This window comes from Gasterosteus aculeatus, chromosome X, assembly GCF_964276395.1.
Source record: "Gasterosteus aculeatus chromosome X, fGasAcu3.hap1.1, whole genome shotgun sequence".
Lineage (NCBI taxonomy): Eukaryota > Metazoa > Chordata > Actinopteri > Perciformes > Gasterosteidae > Gasterosteus > Gasterosteus aculeatus.
The window spans coordinates 1,526,601-1,550,520 of NC_135698.1; the positions used below are offsets into that span (position 1 = coordinate 1,526,601).

General features: G+C 52.7%; 2 protein-coding genes across 7 annotated transcripts; both read right to left on the minus strand.

Moving 5' to 3' along the window:
- Positions 1–207: 207 nt before the first annotated feature.
- Positions 208–14,992, minus strand: LOC144383668 (1-phosphatidylinositol 4,5-bisphosphate phosphodiesterase gamma-2-like). Its single transcript, XM_078082142.1, has 33 exons — positions 14,754–14,992; positions 12,815–13,006; positions 11,838–11,987; positions 10,030–10,123; positions 9,901–9,948; positions 9,716–9,800; positions 9,515–9,595; positions 9,383–9,426; positions 9,198–9,270; positions 8,719–8,820; positions 8,496–8,614; positions 8,047–8,132; positions 7,830–7,947; positions 7,186–7,354; positions 6,946–7,038; positions 6,673–6,759; positions 6,291–6,460; positions 6,006–6,206; positions 5,772–5,894; positions 5,520–5,700; positions 5,161–5,229; positions 4,967–5,076; positions 4,795–4,891; positions 4,641–4,713; positions 4,069–4,241; positions 3,715–3,817; positions 3,177–3,380; positions 2,684–2,823; positions 2,502–2,610; positions 2,227–2,394; positions 1,031–1,119; positions 799–956; positions 208–706 (listed from the first exon to the last, which is right to left on the minus strand). Exons 2-33 carry the CDS (start codon positions 12,996–12,998, stop codon positions 664–666), a joined length of 3,744 nt encoding a protein of 1,247 aa, XP_077938268.1. The 5' UTR covers positions 12,999–13,006; positions 14,754–14,992; the 3' UTR covers positions 208–663.
- A 930-nt stretch (positions 14,993–15,922) lies between these two features.
- Positions 15,923–20,371, minus strand: LOC120808623 (MTOR-associated protein MEAK7). 6 transcript variants are annotated; one of them, XM_040161647.2, is made up of 9 exons: positions 19,859–20,371; positions 19,309–19,458; positions 18,952–19,206; positions 18,726–18,870; positions 18,430–18,644; positions 18,104–18,293; positions 17,863–17,981; positions 17,583–17,762; positions 15,923–17,464 (listed from the first exon to the last, which is right to left on the minus strand). In XM_040161647.2, the coding sequence occupies exons 2-9, from the start codon at positions 19,450–19,452 to the stop codon at positions 17,342–17,344; spliced, it is 1,371 nt and encodes a 456-aa protein (XP_040017581.2). In that variant the 5' UTR covers positions 19,453–19,458; positions 19,859–20,371; the 3' UTR covers positions 15,923–17,341. The 6 variants fall into 6 exon arrangements, with proteins under 6 accessions (XP_040017581.2, XP_040017580.2, XP_040017579.2 ...); XM_040161646.2 differs by having other exon boundaries at positions 19,836–20,225; XM_040161645.2 differs by having other exon boundaries at positions 20,035–20,222.
- Between the last annotated feature and the right edge of the window lie 3,549 nt (positions 20,372–23,920).

Genomic DNA, 23,920 nt, shown 5'->3' on the forward strand with positions numbered 1-23,920 from the left:
CGATGATTAGAGGAGGCGAATCAATAATCATTTAACTAACTTCCAATAGTGGGAAGAGATCAGCAGGAGAAAGGCACCAAGTCACTTACATTACACACGACTATTCCATCTAATATGAAGCTCATGAAACATGCTTATGAACATTATTATTACAGAGGATGCAGAGTAACACAGCTGTAGGCCAAATGAAGATGAAAGCGAAAGGGAAACATTCACCAAGCATTCTTTATTGTCTCTTGAACAGAAAAATCTACAAACATCACGTGGCTTCCAATGAAATCCACCCACAGTTTGCATTACGTCGTGTGTTCCCACTGATATGACGCACGGCAGCCTCCACGACAAGTCGCCTCCCACCCGTCAGGCGCCGGAAAAAAAAAATGAAGACTCAAAAAACGACAGATTCATTCGACACGCGCGGTCCCGGCAGAAGAAGCGTCCGCTCTCGTTTCAGTTACACAATAAATATCACCCGCGTATCAGCGCTGTCCGCCTCCGTACGGTTTGACCTCCGACCCGGAGGCGCCGCGATGTTTGTCCGACGTTTTATCGTTAAGATGTGTAGTCTTAGGTCTGACAAAAAAAAAACTTGAATAAATAGAAAAGCTGTTTTTGGGTGCGTAGGATGCCAATCGATAAGATCTTGACGGGGAGGTGATTTCTTCACGGGTAGAACTTGTTGTTGTTTATCTTCTTTTCTTTTGTCCTGTGGTGCAAAGAAAACAAGAGCTGTGACGTTGAGACGGGAGCACGCGCGGCGTGGTGTGGGGGCCCGCGGGGGCGGGGCGGGGCGCTCACCTCTCTCCGCCGCTGCCCTCCCGGGTCAGCGGGTTGTGTTGGCGCGGCGCGGCGCGCTGGATGTTAGTGTGCGTGTCGTACAGGAAAGGCTCGCCGCCGACCTCCGCCTGCTTCTTCTTCAGCTGGCCGGAGGACGAGTACAGCTCCTCCTCCGCTTTCTGCGCGGGCGAGTCGTGTGAACACGAGTGCACATCTGTGCTGATGTCCTGCGTGTGCGTGTGCGTGTGCTCACCCCTGACTGTTGGACGTTGATGAAGACCAGCAGAGACGCCAGCTCCAAGTCTTCACTGAAGCCGTTCTTCAGCGGCACAGAGCGGTAACCTGGAGGAACATTTCCTGCAGTCAAGTTCCTTCCGTGTTCCTTTACGACACCATGACAAGGGTCATGCCTAACTCCCCCCCCCCAACACGTATGTTAGTTACATCAGAGCGGGATGAAGCTTCTCTGCGTCTCCCCGGGTGTAAACGCTTCATACCTCCCCATGGTTCATTTAGCAGGATACACACCAATGAAACGGACGCTTCAGGTAGTCGGGAGGCACCGCGTCACCTCGTTGTCCCTCCGTCCTCTACTAGTAAAGAGAGCTCGTGTCCTTTGTATTTATTCCAATAATATTGGAAAATATTAGGCCACACTTATGGCGCGTTTCCACCGAGCGATACGGGTCGGGTCCCTTTTATTTGTGTCTCCACCGCCAAAAGCTGAGAATGGTACCAAAAATCCTTTTTGGGTTCCCTTCCGTTGGGGCACCTGGCACAGTTGTTTGGTACTAAAGGGCGGAGCTAGACTCACTGCAGAGCGTTGATTGGTTGAAAGAGTGTCGTCATTTGGGGAAAGACAACAACACGTAACACGCTTGCAGCGTGTAGCCTTTGCTCAAACAAAGATGGCCGTCTCCTTGTGACAAACAGCCGCATATCGAGAAGCAGGAACAGGATCGGCTGCACGTCCTCCATTGTTGTTTGCGGTTAGCTTTCAGTTTTCGCGCGATCGAATGACGTCAATCTACTTTCCGTCATGTACCACGCCTATCAAGTGACATCATCACTACTTTCTGGAATACACCACGCCTATCAAGTAAGGGTACTGTTGGCGGTGGAAACGCTCGCCAAATCATGGTTAACAGACCCGACCCGTACCGTCCCGCTCGGTGGAAATTAAAGCCTTTGGTTACATGCCGGTTGGTCTCTGATGTTTCTTGTGCAGAATATAAAGATTTTTTAAACAGAATCGTTATTACACAGGACGATTTTGATGAAATATCTCATCAATGACCTTTGCATGCTTGCTGCTTTGCTTTGGTTGCTTTTCCTGTCAGAACCTTTTGTCAAACTATTTGCACATGAATGTGAGAACACACACAGACACACACACACACATATATATGTGTGCATACTACGTGAGCTTTTCGTGTCCCCCCCCCCCACCTGAGCGGATGCCTTTGACGGGAAACGTGGCCTGAGCCAGGAAGTTGGGGTCTGAGAACATGTCCTCCTCGTTCACCACGAAGCGCAGGAAGGTGAGCTCAGGCTCGTGCACGGTGAAGACCGCCGAGTCCGCCGGGGACTTCCACACCGGGTTCAGACCGTTGTCCCCTGCAGGCGACAGGACGACAGCGCCGGTCACACGAGCACAGACTGACAGACAGACAGACTGCCCCCCCCCCCCCCCCCTCCCTCTTTCCCTGGCGCCCCCTCCTTACGATAGACCATGGTCTTGAACTTCTCCTCGTCGTGCCCGCACAGCTCGATCTCCACAAAGGGACTGGCGATGCTGCGTCCGGGCTTCGGCAGGTGTCTGGCGGCGATCACCTGCAGACGCACGCAGCTGCAGCTCATCACGGTGTGTGTGTGCGTGTGCGTGTGCGTGTTTGTGTGCACGTACCCGAACCACAATGTCGTACTTGACCTTCTTCCTCTCCTGCTGGGGCTCGTAGCCGTCGTCGCGCATGAGCTCCGGCTGCAGCACGTAACCCGTGCGTCCGTTCTGACTGAAGAGGGCGCTGTTCAGCTGAGTGTATTTATCTGGGGGACACGACAAAAACGTGCAAAACGTGCAAAACTGTTACTTATCAGGGGACAAATAAGGGAAAAAAGGGGCCTGTGAGTGCAAAGTGATGCACACGTTTAACTTAACTGATGGCTTTCTGCACAGCGTGCACTCAGCCTTTGGCTCGGCGAGTCAAAAACCAGTGGTGTGGTCTGTATTTTGGTAGTGAGTGCACCCTGACTGCTCTAAAATGTGCCACTTGTGTTGCCGTTGACCCCCGTTTATAAATAATGCCCCAAACTGGATTGGATCTGGACTGGACACCACGGCGGGCCTGATGGATAACGATCTGTGCCCCCTCCCCCGAGATGCCCCGCCGCCACCGCACCTGCAGTCTGAAAGTTGAGAGCCACCATGTGACAGCCGAGGGCCCACAGCGGGTAGGGGTCGTAGTTGGACGACTCCACGCGCTGGCCCTTCGGGTAGACGCGACTCAGCGCCTTGCGGTTGTAGCACAGGAACTCCCTGGTGCGGCTCTTCCCCGGCATCTTGTTCTCCACGAAGGAGCGGATCTGCTTGTAGGTGTAGCGGTCTGCGGGGGGACAAAGATTTGAGGGGTCCGCGTCGAACCGCTGGTAGTTCCAGTCGATGGCAACGGACCTGTGAACCTCACACGGGCAACAGTGAAAGCTGAGGCCCGTTGCCTTTTCATGGTGAACTTAACTGCCACTCATTGCTGGCAGATACAGATCTCTTTGAATGTTTGGTTACTGCAGCAAAACTCATTTCGCGCTTCTCGCGGTTTTACTTTGCTTTGTAAATCAAAACTTGGCACCGATTCTCCACCGTGAGGCCGCGGCGGTTTTATCGTCAGATCAGCAAGTCGCTCGCCTTCGAGGGCCTCTTTCCGTGTCTGCATTGTTTACCAAAGCGGTCCTTCTCCTTGCTGAGCGGCTGACAGTAGACCACCAGGTCGGACATCTCCATGGCAACCTCTGCCTTCTTCTCCACTTCCTCCTGCTGTCTGATCTGAGATTGGACAGAAAAGAAACCGCCACTTCCTGTTTGCACGGCGATGCAGGTGGAGCGTGCCCACTGTGCCTACCAAGCAGGTTTCGATCGTGAGCCGCCCCCTTATAGCTTTAGCGTGAACTAGTGTTCCACAGAATGACGGCGAGGAAAACCACGAGGTGAGCAGTCACATTTCATAGCAAAATGATGCGAGCAGCGACTGAGAGAACGCTGGTATGAATATCAGACACACGGGGTGAGATGCTGACCACTCGTTCTTGGTAGTACTTGTCGTTCATCGCTCTCTGCGTGATGTTCCAGCCCACTTGGTACCACTCGAACAGCTCCTCCAGGGAGTCGGCCGCCAGGTCGAACTGCAGGCTGTCCTGCTCCACGTCCTGCAGGGTCAACACGTTGGGCTTCCCGTTCTTACCGCTCCTCACTGGAGACGAGAAGCTCGGTGAGGGGGGGGGGGGGGGGGACTTATACACTTTGTACACTTTGGGATCAATCACGTGTATCCCTCAAAATTAAATCACCCTAATTGCTTAATGGGGGGGGGGGGGGGCGGCAGACGGCCGCCTCCAGTTCTGAGGGGTTAAGCCTCCTCGCAGTTGTCTTATAACCTGCATTCTCTATACTCACCAGCAGGGGGCGACTCCTCCGGTCTCTAGAAACAAGACTCGACTTCTCTCTTAATTTAATCAATATTGATAAATATAAATGAAAGTTTATGATATTACTCTTCTTCAATAAGTAAGTCGCTCTGGGTAAAAGAAAAATGTAATGATTTTTTGGTTTTGCTCGGCTAATTGCTCGTCCGACTACTCGGAGGACTCACAGTTTTGGATGTTGCACTTGGAGATGTCCACCACGCCTTTACACAGCTCGCCCAGCGGGTTGTCCTCCATGTCCTGTTTCAATGCACGCATTGGATCGTTATTACTACCATCACTATATTATTGATTGATCGTGAGCTGGACGCCAACGTTCACCTGTCCTTTGACGTCAGGTTTGGTGTTGTTGGACACCTCCTCCACAAAGTTGGACGGGAAGAAGAGCTGCAGCCTTCCGCCGTAGTCGCCTTTCCACCTGTCGAGCCACACGGTGAACGGCGCGTGCTGGTGGTGATGCATTGCGTGGGGGGGGGGGGTAACGCCCACTCACCATCCGTTGCTCTGCTTTGAGACGTTGTGGATCAGGGCTCCTTTGCTGAAGCTGTGCTCGTCGGGGTTTTTGGCCTGGTAGCTGTAGACGGCCCTCACTGTGCTTTGAGGCTGGAGGAGACAAACGCACACTGTCGTGTCTCCGCCGTGTACGGTTGGCAGTGTGTGTGTGTGTGTGTGTGTGTGAATACACACCAGTATGGGCTCGATCTCGTTGGGCTCCACGTAGGTCTTCACCTCGTACAGAGAGGCACAGTCCTTCTCCTGTGGCAGCACGGTACACATTCAGGACACGTTACTGGATTTAAAAACGTACCGATTCCAGGCTTAAATGTTCAAGTAGCAGCAAGCGGACAAGAGGGTTCGTTTGCAGAAATTCGGGACTCCCAGTTCGTGAACCTAATGACCTGTGACGAACAAAGTACTATGTACAAATTCAATGTTGAGGTACTTCACTGGACTACAATATCCCCATTTGATGGTACTACTTTGTATTCATCACAAAGGTAAATATTGCACTTTCACTACATGTGTTTGCTCCTGGTGGAACTCACGGTGCTGAAGTGGTCCACCAGCTCGGGGGTCACTGGGTAACGCAGCTTGATCTTGCGATACAGCGGCTTCTTCCTGAAGTACTCGACCAGGTCCACGAGGCTCTCGAACTCCGTGGTGGTGCCCAGAAGGTACATGTTGCCCTCCTTCTGGACGCGGCAGTGTTTGACCTTACCGTCGCCTCTGAATAAGACACACAATTAACACACGCGCGGATCCGGCAACGGCAACGAAAGGCTGAACCGCCGTCGCACCTGAACGTGATGGCGAAGGAGTCTGGTTCTCCTTCCCTCTGTCGGATGAGGAACGCGCCGTCTCTGGGAATCCTCAGCAGGTAGTCCTCGGCCTGGCCTCTGCTCAGGTTACTGTAGAACCACCTGCACACACACACAGCCCTGCACGGTGAATCCCAGCCGTGTCCTGAATGCACGCCGACTCGCAGACCCTGCGGCCGGACAAGGATCCCGCGGAGGACACGTTTGACGAACCCTTTCTGCAGGTGCGGGTCGGGCTGCGGCACGGCGCCGGTGAGGCGCAGCTCGAAGTCCTGGCAGCGCAGCGGGTTCTCCCTGTAGTGCTGGATCAGCGAGTACACGCTGGGGAAGTGCAGGTTCGGCGTCAGGTAGAAGTACGTGTGCGGCCCCTCCGAACCCGAGCGGATGCGGCAGTGCTGGACTCTCCCGCTGCGCCTGAACACACGCACACAAAAGGTGCTCAGGGGGGGGGGGGACACCTTTGGCGTGTTCCGCCAGAACGAGACCACCACGGCGTACCAGAAGGAGAGGGTGAAGTCTTTGACGTAGGTATCGCTCGGCCGGGCCAGGAAGGTGCCGTCTATCCCCCCGTTCTCCACGCAGTAGTCGTGGATCAGCCGCTCGGCCATCACGCGGCCTTCCTTCAGGCGCCCGTGGAACCACGGCTCCGAGAGGTGCAAGTCCTGGAACTGAGAACCAGGAGAAGGACTTATGCTTCCTTCCTTCCCCGATATGCACAGCACCAAAGGGTTGACCGGTACCGCAGTTTGATTTCCGTCTCGCATTTAACGTTTGATAATAATGATCACATCAGAAAAGGGAGTTTAAGGCTAAAGTGCCTCAAAGCCGACCGCCACGTTATATTAACAGTTCATGCGTTGTTGTTTTTTCGTGTCTTTACCTTCCGGGGATCGTCTTCCTCCTCCTCGTACTCCTCTGCATAATACAGCTTGTCCTCAGAGATCACGCAGTAGTGCTTGTTCCACCGCTGCCAAAGACACGTCAAGACATACGCGTTGGACTTTAAATGCAAAGAGACGACTCACTCGGGTTGGAATATCATCTTTTTTCTCCACATCAATCCCGACGTGTTGGAATCATAACCCGGCATGGATAATAAGGTTGTTACAGGGTTTGTAGTGGTCTGTCGTGATGCAGGGTTAGGGTTAGTTACCTGGTCCACGGGGTCCCAGATCTCCAGGTCTCCCTGTTTCTGCCCCTTCCTGAGGTCTCTGGTGATTCCTCCCTCCACACTGAGCTTCTTGTGCTGCACCAGGAGGTAAACCAGAAGGTTCACAAAAACCCATCGACGCCTAAGGCCCGGCCAGCGGTGAACAGCTTCGGTACTTTTCGGCGTCGATGAACGAACGAACGAAGATCCCGCGGAATACGGCGATGTGGATTTGGGCCGTACCTTGAGGATGATCTTGCCCCTGAGCTGCGTCGGCGACGGCAGCTGCTCGGCCATCTCCTCCACCGGCTCGGTCAGCAGTTTGTCCCCGAACACGTCTCTGAAGATGCGGGCCATCTGGCGCTGCTGCTCCACCGGGCAGTGCTCCTCTATGGACAGGATCACCGGGAACCTGAGGGGGGGGGGGGGGGGGCTTTATTGTTACCGTTTCCTAACTGATAGTCTTAAAGTGGCACAAGACATTTTTGTTTGGTCAAAAATAAAATATTAAAACTAGTTCCATTAGTGTAAAAAAAGAAAAAAACAACTAAGTGGAGCTTAATGACATAATAATATTAAAATAATAATAATAATATTAAATAATAATAAAATATTAATAATATTAAATAATAATATTAAATAATAATATTAAAATAATAATAATATTTAAATAATAATAATATTATTAAAATAATCTGAGCAAACATTCACGCAAAATCTCAAATGCAGTTGAGCAAGTGACCTTTTTCTGGATTTTTCACAGCTTTGTCTATCAAGCCTAACACATTGCTCACAATCAAGCCAATGTGGATAAACATTAATATGGGCTAGAAAGCCGACTCTGTTTGAGCCACAGATGCAGTCGCGGCGTTTCCTGTCACTCTTACTCGGACGTGACAAATGCGTGATCGTTGATGGCTTTGACCACATCCTCAAACTTGATCCTGGTGGTCCTGGTCCAGCCGTGGTAGATGATGGGCTCCCCGGGCCCTTCCCAGCAGTCCACTGCAACGGGGCAAAGTGGCACACAAACACACAATAAGCGGGTGCTGACGGCGCAAGACGGCGCAAGACGGCGCGCACAACGGGACGGATCGCACTGACGTTCCACACAGCGGCATCCCAGACGCAGGCAGCGCACGTAGGCCTCTGTGGAGGACTCACTGCGCAGCTGGTCCCCGGTCAGGTAGCTGGGGAGACACGGGACAGGGGACAGGGGACAGGGGAGAGGTCAAGCCGTGTTGCCTCTGCTTGTGTTACCAAAAGAAAAGGTTTGTAATGCGTAACTCATTGGTGGTAATAAAACAGTTGGCTTCCCTTCATGAATCGGCTATAAACCATTAACAAGGACAACGGTTGTGTTGCCAGGGCACAAAAACAACACCCTCATTGGGTTCACCAAACCAGTGCCCATGACGTAACTTTAACTTCAACCAGAACAGTGTTTTGTTAATAAACCCAATTTGTAAAGCAGACCTTTTAACTTCTTATACTTGGTCATGGAGTGCGAGTGAATGTCACTGGCGTGGTGCACGCGTGCGCCTCATACTCACGTGTTGTGTGACGAGTTGATCCAGTAGTGGGACAGCGGGTTGTTCATGTCCAGGTTGCAGATCTCGGAGAACTTCTCATTCCACACAGAGTTCTCCTTGGAGAAGAGGAAGCTGAGGAACTAGAGGAGGAATCGGCTTCAGATGTAGGCAGATGTTTTCCCGGTACGTTGGGCGTTTGTCTGGGAGGCGTATTGTGCGGCAGCAGTCCGACAGAGCAGAATACCTCGCTGACGGTGAACTCGGGGTCATTGGTCTTCCTCATGGTGTCGTCGATGAAGGTGGTCATCAGCTCTCTGACCTGGTTCAGGTCACTGGCCCAGGATTCCTGAGGGACGAGAGGACGGCAGAAGAGAGCGACGTGCTGTCTGATATCCTGTTTTTGCCCCGTTAGCTTTGGTCGGCTACAGGACAGTTGTCCTGGATGGACAGTTGATGGACAGCTGGACAGTTGATGGACAGCTGTCCTGGAGCCGATTATCATATCAAATTGTTTTCTGGAAATTTTCCTCATTATTTGCTGCATATTTAACATGCAGCCAAATCTAGACTTTGAATCTTTTCGTTTCACTTTTTTCAGAAACACGACATTTGCTAATTTCTTTATTTTTTTGCTGGTAAACAACATGTTTTTTGCGTCATTTGGCGAGAAGCACAATAACCGTTCAGCATATTGTGATTGAGGCATCGCTGTACTTATGTGACCTTTTGCTGGTAGATGAGGAATCGTTGGAAGTCGTGGAGCAGGACTGCTGAGGCCTCTGGTTTATCCGTGTTACTGTATGACGAGCCGGAGCAAACACACGGTCACACAAAGTACACAACGTGCTCACAAGCATCCGTTTACATCAGTGTGTTTGGCAAAGCTGGACGGGAAAAAAGAAGCTCACCCCAAAATAAAAGCACAGGATTCCCTTTTGAACTCATCCAGGATCTGTGTTCAGAAGATCATGTGAATGAGGATGCTGTAATAATACATATATAATACATATATGAATTATATTTAATCATTTCAGACTCACCTCATTCTGTTCGAACATTATGAGGTTGTACAATTTATGAAACTGTGCAAAGTCCAGGCGGTCTTTCTTTCCTCCCACTTCCTGTGACAGCAGAACAAAATAACAAGGCCGAGACTGAGAAAGACTAGTTTGCATTCTGGATTAGACTGCTAGTCCTCTGGTGGACCAGAACGTGACACGCAGAGGAGAACACGGGAGAACCTGGAACTTGTCTTTGAGGGAACGAGAGCTGGGGGGCTTGTAGTTGATGGAGGCAAGCAGAACCTTCAGCTCCTTCATGGAGATACTGGGAAAGACACAAAGATCACAACCGCACATTCGACATGTTGTTGCGTGTGAAACATTTAGAAAGAAGATAAAACTGAGCTTGCACATGTAAACAGTACCTGTGTGTTTTGGTCTGATTGACAGAATACATCTGCTTCCTCAGCCAACTGGGAGATAAGGAACACAAGGGATCAGTTGTTGGATCAGTGGTTCTCACTAGCAGCTGTGGTACGTGTCCGTTAGTCTACCTCTCGATGAGGACCGGAGTCGGAGCTTCCAGCGTCTCCTGCCTCAGCAGCTCTAGTCCTGTCAGCCACTTCTGGGCCTCCTGCACAGAATCCGCTGGAAAAGGAGCAACGCAGAAAGTGTCACTGTCCACTGTGAGGGAATCTGATCCTGTGTTTAGGAAATACTTCTATAGGGCCATTGTTCACACCAGTAGAGCTGTTTGGCATTCAAGCACACTTTGCTGAAAGCTCGGCTGAACATAACATAATCCACACTGTATCAAAGCACCGCATGGTGCGTTCAAAAGCACTGCATGGTGCATTCAAAGACACCGAATGGTGCATTCAAAGACAATGCATGGTGCATTCAAAATCACTGCATGGTGCATTCAAAAGCACCGCATGGTGCATTCAAAGACACTGCATGGTGCATTCAAAAGTACCGCATGGTGCATTCAAAAGCACCGTATGGTGCATTCAAAAGTACTGCATGGTGCGTTCAAAAACACTGGATGGTGCGTTCAAAAGCACTGCATGGTGCGTTCAAAAGCACTGTATGGTGCATTCAAAAGCACTGCATGGTGCATTCAAAGACACTGCATAGTGCATTCAAAAGTACTGCATGGTGCATTCAAAAGCACTGCATGGTGCATTCAAAGACACTGCATAGTGCATTCAAAAGCACTGCATGGTGCATTCAAAGACACTGCATAGTGCATTCAAAAGCACTGTATGGTGCATTCAAAAGCACTGCATGGTGCATTCAAAGACACTGCATAGTGCATTCAAAAGTACCGCATGGTGCATTCAAAAGCACCGTATGGTGCATTCAAAAGTACTGCATGGTGCGTTCAAAAACACTGCATGGTGCATTCAAATATACTGCATAGTGCATTCAAAAGTACTGCATGGTGCATTCAAAAGCACCGTATGGTGCATTCAAAAGTACTGCAAGGTGCATTCAAAAGCACCGCATGGTGCATTCAAAAGCACTGCATGGTGCATTCAAATGTGAATGTAATGTTTAGATCTGTTAAATGGATTTGGAACCAGTCGTGGTTAATCGTTAAGTGATACTTGTTACCCAGACAGGTTGGAAGGAGATGTGCATTTATAAAATGCATTACATTATCAGGTAAAAACTAGGCAGTCATAGAACCTGCATGTCCAGCAGGGGGCGACTCCTCTGGTTGAATAGACCTCTATGTGAAAATGACTCTACTTCTCTCTTGATTTATTCCCCCAGTAAAGATTGTCAACATGTCTTTATGGTCTCAGTCTCTAGTTTCACGTCTTCTTCAACACAGCATGATGTTCATTTAGTAATTATGGTCCATTTAGACTCAATTAGCCCATAAAGCCGAGTGTCATTTAGGGCGGGGCTCCTGTGATTGACGGGTATCTGCCGCTACCAGAACCGCACAAGGCGCCTCCACGTGGTTCCTCTGCATGGAAACTTCCGTGTATCGGTTGCAAAAAACATAATGGCGACAAAATCCAAGATAGAGACGAAAATAAAGTGTGTCATCGTATAATTAACTGGTGTTATGCTACAGTGGGCGCGAGAGCACACCCGCTGCTTTAGCTTCTTAATGATTATAACAGCGAATAAAGACCATTTCCAGATGATGGTTCACTTTTACACTGATCTGATCTCTATGAAATCCATTTAGTTTAATATTCATAAACATCATTGAAATATGAGCGACTTTATAGTCGAGCTGCAGACGACGTCCCTTTCAGCATGTTGAGTTCTGGTTTGACACAGGAAATGATCAACAGAACACCAAAGATCTAACGTCATTTGGAGGAACGAATAAAGATCTCACCTCCCAGGCTGAGGGTGTTGAGGACAAACAGTGAGCCGTAGAAGATGGTGAAGCAGGAGTTTTCATCGTGTTTGTCCTTCCCGTCTTTAAAGCGCTCAAAGTCCTTAGAGTTCCTCCCTGGACGAACCTCCCTGATCTCAAACAGGTCCACTGAAACACAGCAGTTATCTATGGGTCATCACCTGGGCTTCAGATGAATCCAGTCACGTGGATCCTCTTTTAAACACTTAAATAGTCCGTTTTCATGCCCCTAAATTTCCCCAGAAATGGGATTAATTCAGCAACCAGCATTTGACATTTACCTGGTTTACATGTGAAGCTAACGGGAAATGTTTTACCAGCTTATGTCATTTATCTGAACTTAGAAATTCACATTTTACTTGCTCAATAACACAAATAGCATAGCAACAAAAGTTGATAAAGTAAAAGGCCAAGCGGCTAACAGAATAGCTAGCGCCGTTAGCCATGCTACAAGCTAGCATCCTAAAACGGGCTGCTAATTCTAACAAAGAATAACTTTGTGTTCCGTATTTCTCAATAAACCAGTTGTCCGGAGCTTCACTCAAGTTGTGTATCGAATAAAACCTTTTTCATTTTGAGACGTTAACGTGCTAAGTGCGTCCCACGTTAGCATGCAGAAGGCTCCCGCTCCCTCGCTCTTTACCCAGAGGCCCGTTGAGGCAAAGCGCCACCCTGAGGCAGCGCCTCCTTCGAGGACGGAGGGACAGAATAAGGTCTGCACACATTTCAAATGTAAATAATTGAAAATATCCTTCTGAACATTTGACTTTCCACCTTAAGCAGCACTGAGGTTCCCGAAACTATGGCACATTACGCACGTTACGCTAAGGAAATGACTATTGTGGTTAGCGTGACGTATGTCGTCCCAATGGAGACGAGACGAATGAGAACCATTCAACGTGAACCACGCGGGAGACGACGCCGACAACGCCGGCGGGCGACGGTTTCCTACTCACGGACGCCGTCGGTTTTGTCCGCCGTGCGGGTCCACGCCACCTGCCGGGTCTCCATGATGACCTGCACGGTGAGCCGCTCCGCCTTCTGCCGGAACACCGTCATCACCACCCCCATCTCCAGGTCCCGCTTGATCGCCATCTTCTTGTACTCCGTCATCTCCAACTGCTGCTTCGGTCGAGCCATCTCTGCAGCTGAGACGGGGGACAGGGGGGACACGGGGGGACACCAGACGGCTGTGGTCAACGGGAGCTTCATAATGTGAATGACAGGTCCTTTTTGTGTAGTCTGCAGTCTTATTAAAGACCAGGATGAGCTCATGAAGCCTGTTTCCTTTAACGTGTATCTTCATGTTCAAGGTCCTGAAAGGATCTGAAATCATTACAAAAGATGCTTCATATCCAGCAATTCAACATTAACAGCGTTTCAAAAAGCAAACAAAGTGAAGAGCGCTGTGTTTTGCGTGTCGTGGCGTCAATGATTAATCCCACACACTCGCGCCCTAAACAAATGATGCCGTCCCTGCGGGAGGGATCGTTTCTGTCGGCATGACTGCGGCATTGTTCCGTCCCGCGAAATGTCCTCACGCCGCCCGCGAAGCGTTACACAAATACTGCAGCGATGCGGCGTCACCGGGGCGCTCGCTCCAGGAGCGCCGGCGTTCATATGAAATGAGGATGTTGCTCTGTTTCTGTGTGTTATTCCTTATACACACTCATACGTGTCTACACGCTCTCTCTCGTGCTAAATGGGAGCAAATAACCTTCATTTTGTGTGGTCGGGATGAACCGCTGTCAGAGGCCCTGAGGGACGGACGGTGGGTTTGTGAGTTGTCGGTTTGACTGAGGTCTAAGCCGCCGTCCCAGCGCGCTTCAGCGAAACGTGGAACAAACGAAACATTTTGGAGACACAAAGAGAACCGCGGCGCCTTCACCTGAAGCCAAAGTCGAGAGGCAAGCAAATAATGGAGATAACACACACACCACACACACACACGCACACACTTCTGCAAATTCCTCATTGATTAGTGTGAAATGAAACGGCGTCTTTCTGAGCGTCAAACAGCGGCTGTCAGCGTGCAGGGAGCGGTGCTCTGGGGGCCCGGTGAGTTGATGAGAACATGAACGTGATGATGGGATAACACAGCTGCTCGGGGGGCCCCTGGTCCACCTCCGGCGGCGTCGTCGTCCCCCGCCCCTGAAGCCGCTCTCTGGGTGTGCAGGTGCGCCGCCGCAAGTGTGAAGTGGTTTGCATGTGAGCGCGACACCACCGGAGGCCCCGTTTGCACTGCGACCCCCCCCAAGCCGCGGGCCCTCCGCTGGGTCGGCTACACACAAGGGACGGAGGGCTCTCGGTACTCGGGAGTTCTGGCAGCACTAATGAACCTCCACACATGTGAAATACCAGCAAGCACCAACACACCCCGTTTAACGACAGACATGCAGGAAGAGAGAGGAGAGCATCCCGGTGGTCCCGAGCCCCCCCCTTTAGTTCAAAGGGAATCGCCACAAGAAACATGAATGAATCCAAATCATTGGTGATAAACTACAAAGTGTCGCCCGTGTCCTTCTTGTGAAAAGACAATTTGAACATTACAAATAAAAAAGTTAGTTAAGTTACTGCACGAAGAGCTGCTTCATGTCAACGCAATATTTAAAGTAGCATGTCTCCCCCCTAAAGAGGGGGAGGTGGGGGGGGGGGGGGGACATGGACATATGTCGTCAGAAAGAGAAACATGTATAATCACAACTTGTCGGTATAAATGAGCCTTAAGGTGTGAAGTGAGCGCACAAAGGAACCGACACGGGCCCGACACCCCGCTGTGAGCGGCCCGGGGCACGAAGCCGACCCCCGTCCTCCCCCCCCGTCCTCCCCCCGTGCAGAACGGAACCCGCTGACCGTGAGAGTGATTGAAGCGCTGGAAGGAGACACCGGACCCACCTTTGCGCGCGAGGAGCCGGTTCTGTTCCGCCGTCTATCCGCGCATGATCGTGAAAGTGGTGAAATGAGGCGCGGGGGGGGGAGGATGTGGAGCTTCAGGCCGCCCGCAAAACGGTCAGTTCCTCAATCTGCGTGCACAAGGAAGTAAAAGTGCACTCGCACTGCAGCGCGGCCTGCAAGTTGTAAAAAAAAAAAAAAAAAGCCCCGGAAACCAGGCCGGTATCTATGCAAACCGGCCCCGCGGGTGTCACCGGGAGCGCGCCCGCGCGGCCCCTCCGAGGGGGGCCTCGTGGCCCCCGGGGGCCCCCTCAGCGGGCCGCGCCCCGGGGCTTTAAGCGCAGAAACACGCGCCATCTTAAAGAGGGCTCCATCGACCCCCGTGCAGTCTGACAGGTGGTTGTCAAGCTGCATTAATGTACAAAACAACAACAACAACAACAAACGCATTTCCTGCAGCAGTGGAGGATTAAGTGCCGTGAAAAGGGTGTGACATGTGACATGTGATATGTGACATGTGACATGTGGTGATCCCCAGCACCAAATACGTTCACATCTCTGGAAATAAAAGTCTGCAATAATTTCCATAAACAAATACGGAGGCCGGCATGAGGATTCTTCACGGGCCGCTGTGTGCGATATGTGAGGCATTTGCATGTGTAACTCGCCTCAGGTGATTTGCATGGCAGCAGAACAGGTGGGGGGGGGGGGGGGGGGGGGGGGGCGGTGAATACAAAGCTGCCTCTGCCTCCTGGCGGGGGGGGGGGGGTCGGGGGAGGGATGTGGTGGTTTAGGTTATGACACACACAGACCTGCTGGGTGTTAGCGTTTTAATATTGTTCCGCAACTTTCTTTTTATTCACCGCGATGACGATGACGTCAATATTCGCCCACATTTTGCTGATGCGAGTGTAACGTTCAGGCTCATTAGGAAACCTCGGTCCTTCTGACGTGTCCGCGTTCATTATGAAACACCAACGGGAATGAATTAAAAAAAGTTGGTAAAAACGGGTTGAGAATGTGATGAGAAAACCAGTTTCACTCCCGATTTGTTGACATTTTATCAACCGTTGACGTTCGTTACGTTGAGATTATGTCGAATATGATACAATGACACAACACACATTGTGCGACGTTGTAGATTTGCTCCAAACAAGAAAGAAACAACACGATGGCCGTCCGTCCTCCCATTTAATGCGACGTGGTTGGACACACAGCAGAGCAGAGGCTACAGACAGAAAGCTGGAGGTAGATTTGTCTTCACAGCTCCTGGAGATCCGCCCGTCCTCCGAAACCGTTGCTCCTCGACGTTCCGCTGCCTCGTATCCACTTGGTTGTTTCTACCGTGTGTGCTGAGGATTTACTACAGCGGGTTCGCCTGGATGCTCGGAGGAGCTGAGGGGGGGGGGGGGGGGGGGGGGGGGACACGCCTGAGACACCTTGGTTCCTCTCACACCTTCAGAGATCAGAATGGACTAGAAGATGCCTTCAGACGCGGTTTTATTAGCAGTGACTTCTCACAGCCGATCGGCGACTTTAGTGTCGTGTGCAGTTACTTTTGAGCCCTCGGTGGGAAGACTCTGCTGTTCCAAACTGACTGAGCTTCAGCTTTTGGCCCAGAAGAACGGAGGAACATTTCCATCTCGACACGTAAGCTGGTGGAGTTCTATCCGCTCGGGGCGGCTGAATACTCACGCAGGCAACAGACGCTTTAGTTCTCGTTGTTTGCGTCACAATAAAGAGGTATTTAGCAGCTCAAACGTAGTGCGTTTGTGTTCATCATCATCAACGGCACAACAAGAGGAGCCTCCTCAGTGTGTGAACGGGTGAATTATGACACGAAGGGTAAAACAAATCATCATTACATTGGACTCATAATGGTTCTTATCTACAGCGAGTTGTAAACTGGCTTATTTGAGAAAAATGCACTTTCTTGTTTCTTGTTCTTCCGAGTTTGTTTCCTTATGGTTGAAATGTTCTTATTGTGAGTCGCTTTGGATAAAAGCGTCAGATAAACGACACGTGATGTAATTATAATGTAATATAATTATAAATTATAATGATATGTAAATTAAAGCCTGCCTGGGAGAAGAACCCGAATGCTTTCAGTGCCATCGAGAACACGAGTCTCTTGTGGGAAAACAACAACAAAATCCACCAGCCTGAAATAGTGCAGCTGAACAAAAAGAAGGGAAATAAAGACTTTTCCCACCATCATTCTTCATCGTTTTCATTCTAGAATAATTAAAAGAACCCGGCGAGGTAGGTGCTGCGCGGAAGGCAGGGAAGGAGAAACCTCGGGGTCGTATGCTGCATGTGACATATGACCCCGAGGCCCCTCCCTGGTCCTCCTCCTCCTCCTCCTCCTCCCTGAGGCCCCTCCCTGGGCCTCCTCCTCCTCCTCCTCCTCCCTGGGCCTCCTCCTCCTCCTCCTCCTCCCTGGGCCTCCTCCTCCTCCTCCTCCCTGGTCCTCCTCCTCCTCCTCCCTGGTCCTCCTCCTCCTCCTCCTCCGGCTCCCTGAGGCCCCTCCCTGGTCCTCCTCCTCCTCCCTGAGGCCCCTCACTGGTCCTCCTCCGGCTCCCTGAGGCCCCTCACTGGTCCTCCTCTGGCTCCCTGAGGCCCTGACTGTGCAGGGTCTTCCCCGTCATCTCCATCATGGCCTGGACCTCTAGATCCGCATCCAGGACGCTCTTCCTGCAGCCGCCGTCCTCGTCCTGAAACACACGGAAGGAGCGAATGTGAGCGAGTCTCCCCGCTGCTTTGTTCACCGGTCCCAGTGGAAATGCACGCCGTCCGGCTGCATTTTCGTCCATTAAATGAAGTGGCTCTGACCTCCTCCGGCGCGGGGGGTCTGCCCACCGCCCACACCTCCACCGAGTCCACGGAGAAGTCCTCCTCGCCGGAGAGCCGGGGGCTGCCGTAGGTGGTGCACTTGGGCCGCGCGCGGCTGTGGCCGCGGCCGAAGTCGCTGTCCAGCCACAGGCCGAAGTACCCGTGCTGACCGCCCATTCCCTGAGGGGGGGGGGGACGAGAACACAGACGTGACCAGTTTGTCAGCAGGAGACTGAATATCAGAAAGCACGAGGAGGAGGAGGAGGAGGAGGAGCCCCACCAGGCCGTTGGGCATGGTCTGCTGCCCGTGGTTGAGGTACATGTAGTGCTCGTTGTAGCCGGTCGCCGTGTACACTCGCAGTCGGGGGGAGACGGTGAACAGGAAGCACCTCGAGTCGCCTGCGGGCACAGAGATTATGGTCACGGAGTGAAGATGTCGTGAGGATGGCCGCGTTCCCCGTGTCCAGCCCCGCGCCGCGCTCTACGGCAGTCGAACAGCGGCGTGGTTCTCACGCGCTCACCCTGGAACTGGGGCTTGACCTCCCAGCCGCGGGAGGCGAAGGCCCCGAACACGTGGCCCCCGGCGTCTCTGACGAGCAGCAGCGTGGGGCCGCCCCCTTTCGTCAGGCCGCTCGCCATGCGGGCGAAGCTCTCCCCGTGCAGCTGCGTGGAGAACACCAGCCTCCAGGGGGCGCTGCAGCCGTCCGGCAGCTGCAAGGGGCACAGGAGTTGTGCGAGTGTGTCGTTCAAAAGGGCAAAAGGTCAAAGGGGGGATTTTAAGTTGCTAGATGATTAAAAAACAAACAGCTAAGCTGTTTTAAAGCAAATGATCGATGAGCTCGTTGACCTGTGCGGCCAGAAACATCAGGGTGGGAACGTCCAGCAGCACGCGCGTCAGGTCTCTCCAGGGCGTCTCTTTGCAGGGGGGCAGCAGGCGGGGGGCCGGCCGGCCGCCCAGGGACACGTCCAAGCCCTCGGCCACCAGCATCTCCAGGTACGACGACACCTGGGACATCCTGAAGATCCAGTCCTCCACAGAGGAAACGTCATGACCTGCCTGATCTGAGGAGAAGAACGGAGACGTTTACGGGGGAGGTGGCGCGTAGAGGGGGGGGGGGGGTGGGGGAAACGACCTCCGTGTACCCGAGGGTCCGAGTTCAGAACAAATCTGCTCCGCCAGGAGTTCGACGCCCCGCGACTGGTCACCCATCTTCTCTGGCTGCCAGGCCTGCAGGTGCCCCCTGTGGACCAGGGTCTGGACTACAGCCGAAATCAGGTCCTGGAGGAACTGCAGGAGAAAGGGCTTGAGTGAGGACGGAGGGCGCCGGGACGAGGGGGGGGGACGTGCCGCACGGCGCCGCCCGCTCACCTCCGCCAGCCGCTCGCGCGGCACAGACGTCCCGGCCTCGTCCCCGCGCTGGGACATGGCCACGACGAGGGGAGCCCGCTCTTCGGCGGTGCCTCGCAGGACGTCGGCCAAGAAGATGACCAGCTGCTCCCGGCTCACCGCGGAGGACGCCGCGGCCGCGGCGGCGGCTTCGCCTGCAGCTGCCGGGTCGATGCGGCACATGCAGCGGTAGAGCCTCCTCACCATGGAGTCCGGCGCCACGCTGCCCATGGAGGACTTGGGGGCGGGGGGACGGGCAAAAGGAGCGCTTGATTATAGACATACGGGTCACGCCGTGCCCCCTTCGCGCCCCCCCCCCCCCGCCCGGCGCGGTCTCACCTGCAGCATCTCCAGAGTCAGAGCGGTTTCCCCCGCCGCCGAGGCGCCCAGCAGCCTGTCGAAGACGCCCTCCACCGCCGGCAGCTCGCCGGGGCGGAAGCGGGCCAGACGCTTCTTCACCACCACGCTCTCCGCGTTTCCCATGATGCCCTGCGAACGCGACCACAGTGAGGACCAAGGCCCGTTGTTTAACACCAACCCCCCCCCCAGAGCCAGTAACTCCATCCAGCTGCCTACGCCTTTTGCAATGATGTCAATCATTTGTTTTGGGATTTTAATAAATATTTGTATGCATTGTAGCACACACGATTTTACTGTTTTTCCACGTTACTTTTGGGGCACATGCGCCTTGACCGTCTTACACACAATAGCAATGAGGATCGATCTCAAAATTACTGACTTTACTCAAAATTACTGACGAACAAAGCAACTAAACTCCGTCCGAAAATGTCGTACGTGCGCGTCGTCCCTCGTGTCGTCTCCCAGGGCCGAAATAAGACGTCAAACGCCGCGAAGCGTGGATTTACGTGATGAAACAGCCGCTGCTCACCGCGCTTCCTTCTCCTCGGCGATCCGCTGACGCGCGTCACGTGACGCGCGGAGCCGCGCAGAGGCTCTCGGGTAATGCTAGCAGCTCTCAGCTAGCTGCCGGCCCGGCCGCCGTTGTCCGCCGCGGTTTGTTAGCTTCGGCTAAGCTAGGCTAGGTAGCAAAAGCGCCGTCCTTACCTCACGTTTCCCCCGCGACCCTCCGGGCGTAGAAGGAGCTCGTTCCCCCCGAAAAGAAGCGCACCCGGACGGGGACGCCGAGCCGTAGAAGCACGGCAGCTCAAGCTCTCCAGTCTGCAAAAACCGCTAAATTGTGTGTGAGCCGAGCGAGGCCTTCGAGCGACGCATGCGCAGTGTAGGTGCGCGGCGATGCCGCGGGGCTCCAGCAGGGGGCGCTGGAGAGCGGGACGAGACAGATATATATAAAGCCTTTATACATGTTCGTATATTAAGCTTTTAAATCAATGAGGGCTGTGGCCCTTCGACCCCTCCAGCAGGAACAACCGGATTTTACAAGTAAAGTGCCAGAAAAATGAGACTAAATGAAGCCATTCATTTGAACTGAAGTGTGGTTTACACTTTTTATTTTAACGTTTTGCACAGGCGATACAAAGTAGACACCGACAACGCCACTGTCCCCCAATCCGATCGCCCACCCATCATCCATCACGCCCACGCAGACGCCTGCCGATCGACGGGGCGCCGCGAGCAGGAAGTGCAGTCCATCTTCCACCAGCAGAGTCTGCACAGGAGCAGCCGGAGACCCGCACGGCAGACACTTGAAAAGCGCCTTTTAAGGGCATGCGGTGCGCCGCGTGAGGGCCCCCCCCCACCCCCCCCCCCCGTGGGTGTGTTGCATTGCAATGAGGTCCTGTAGGACAGTGGATGCGCTGACGTTGGTGAGACGGTGGAAGGTGAAGGTGACGCGCAAACAGGATACCGATAGATGAACGAGAAGACAAAACAGCCAGACGATGGTTTTCCGAGTCGTCCGGCGTGCGTCTACTGCACAAGTTCCCAAAGTTGACATCTGGGTGACATTTGACCTTGTAGCCTGTCGGCCCACATAAAGAGAGCACTACCTACTGTGGGCATGGCAACCATGTTGATCATTAGACCTGTAGACTGTGGCTTATGTTTTGGCTACTTGTTCCTTCAGAGTCTGAAACTCTCTGAAAGCTGAGACGCAAAGGACGCAAGTTCCAAATGCCCGGAAACTTTATATATATATTGAGTGTACAGTTGTAAAAAGGTGAAGCTCAGACCCGTTTAGTCTCCATCTGGCTGCTTCTCTTTGCTGCTTTCATTTCTCCATTTGTCAGTGAACCGGACGGCGCACACGGGGTTTTGCGTGTTGCTCACAGGTCTCAATAAAACGGAGCCCTGTCTTGATCGCGGCGTGCGTGCCGGGACTCGCCGGTTCTTCTTTTCTCTTCCCTTCGCCTGCCGGGGCCTCCTCTCGGCTGCATCCCTATATGGTAAAAGGGCTCGCTGCTGTCGCCGCTGCACAGGAAATACGCTATTTGAATGCCACGTTTGAAAAGAAGAGAGAGAGAGAGAGAGAAAAAAAAAAAAAAAAAAGCCGCACGCCGCACGTAGACTCGGCGAGGCCTTCAAAGTCTTCTCGTGCGCTTTAGGAAATGCTTCTCTGGGGTAATTGTAGCTCACTTGCGCTTTCTCCGTTTTGTCTGTGTTCTCCGTCCAGCGGGTGAAGGTCAAAGGTCGTTCTTACATGTGGGTCGCTCTGCACGCGTCTCCCGGAGGAAGTCAAACGGGGCGGGCGTCGTTTAAAGTGGACACGGTTCTTAGCCGAGCGACGTCCCGGCGCGCAGAGGCCGATCTCGTGAGACACAGGAAAACACGCTGCAGTCACGCATCTGGTGACTGGAGGTTACTCGATTGACTTTACCACCAATCACTGCGGACATCACTTTGTAAATACTGATTTGGGACGTAAACTGGGAGGAGAACCAGGACCTGCCGGTCCTGACCCGGGACCAGACCCGGGACCCGACTCAACCTTGGACTTGAATGTCTAGACTTGCGAACAACAAACCGCTGGTGACACTTGATGCAAGAAGTATTGGCTGCAAGAAACGTAATCTCATTAAGCTTCTTAACCCACTAATTGTAAGAACGTTCTTGTGTAATATTTGGCAACTGGAAATATTTGCGTGAGTGTGCAACAATATAATCAACCCGACGCAAACACACAAACACAAAGAACCAACTGGTGGTCCGTCCGGGTCAGCTGAGCCACACGATATGTACTGTTTTAATAAACGCACTGCGTGTGTTCATCTCCTCGTCTTCGCAGCTCCTCTTCCTCTGCGTCTCTGTGCAGCAGGTGAGACGTCACACATGATTCAACCAATCGGACGCCAGCGAGACACGTTGGCCGTATCCTCTGACGTACCTGCAGCAGCAGCGCGTTCAGTGGGTGACGCGTCCCGTGCTGTTACATCTGCAGCAGTACCCCCCCCCGGGTACGTCCGCCAAGTACCAGAGCACCTGCTTCAGGTGACAACGAGACCTTCTCGAATCTGGAGGTCGTTTGCACAGACGTACGAATGCTGCATGAGCCGCAAACGCAAACCGATCGTGTCTTAAGGCGCCGCGTTGCACCAGTGACGACTTGCGTCAGGCCGCCAGCGGCCGTTAAACGTGTCTCAGCACAACAAATCAATCTCCCCGCGATCGGCGTCCGTGCACCGGCTAGTTAAGGTGGCGGAGTCGTCTCATCAAAACGCACAAGTGCGACCTAAAAGGAAACAAAGCGCATCGTTTGGGAGCAACAAGCACACGGCCAGGACAAGTCTCTGCACGCCAGTGAAGGTCGGAGGGAAAACGCCAGAGACAACAGCAGGGGGGGGGATGTGGAACGTGATGAGGAAAACACACCAGGGCAGGAAGCAGGAAGTCAACCCGGGGACACGAGAGGCCGGACACTACACAACAAAACCCACGCTGTGACGTCCTCGCCAGCAACCAGGATGAGACGCGGATGAAGGATGAACGACGACGAGAAAGATAACACGAGGAGACACAAGGAGACACAATGAGACCACAAGGAGACACAAGGAGACCACAAGGAGACACAAGGAGACCACAAGGAGACACAAGGAGACCACAAGGAGACACAAGGAGACCACAAGGAGACACAATGAGACACAAGGAGACCACAAGGAGACACAAGGAGACCACAAGGAGACCACAAGGAGACCACAAGGAGACACAATGAGACACAAGGAGACCACAAGGAGACACAAGGGGACCACAAGGAGACCACAAGGAGACACAATGAGACACAAGGAGACCACAATGAGACACAATGAGACACAAGGAGACCACAAGGAGACACAAGGAGACCACAAGGAGACACAAGGAGACCACAAGGAGACACAATGAGACACAAGGAGACACAAGGAGACACAATGAGACCACAATGAGACCACAAGGAGACACAATGAGACCACAAGGAGACACAATGAGACACAAGGAGACACAAGGAGACCACAAGGAGACACAAGGAGACACAAGGAGACCACAAGGAGACACAAGGAGACACAATGAGACACAAGGAGACCACAAGGAGACACAAGGAGACCACAAGGAGACCACAAGGAGACACAAGGAGACCACAAGGAGACACAATGAGACACAAGGAGACCACAAGGAGACACAAGGAGACCGCAGGGAGACACAAGGGGACCACAAGGAGACACAATGAGACACAATGAGACACAAGGAGACCACAATGAGACACAATGAGACACAAGGAGACCACAAGGAGACACAAGGAGACACAAGGAGACCACAAGGAGACCACAAGGAGACACAATGAGACACAAGGAGACACAAGGAGACACAATGAGACACAAGGAGACACAAGGAGACCACAAGGAGACACAAGGAGACACAAGGAGACCACAAGGAGACACAAGGAGACCACAAGGAGACCGCAGGGAGACACAAGGGGACCACAAGGAGACCACAAGGAGACACAATGAGACACAATGAGACACAAGGAGACCACAATGAGACACAAGGAGACCACAAGGAGACA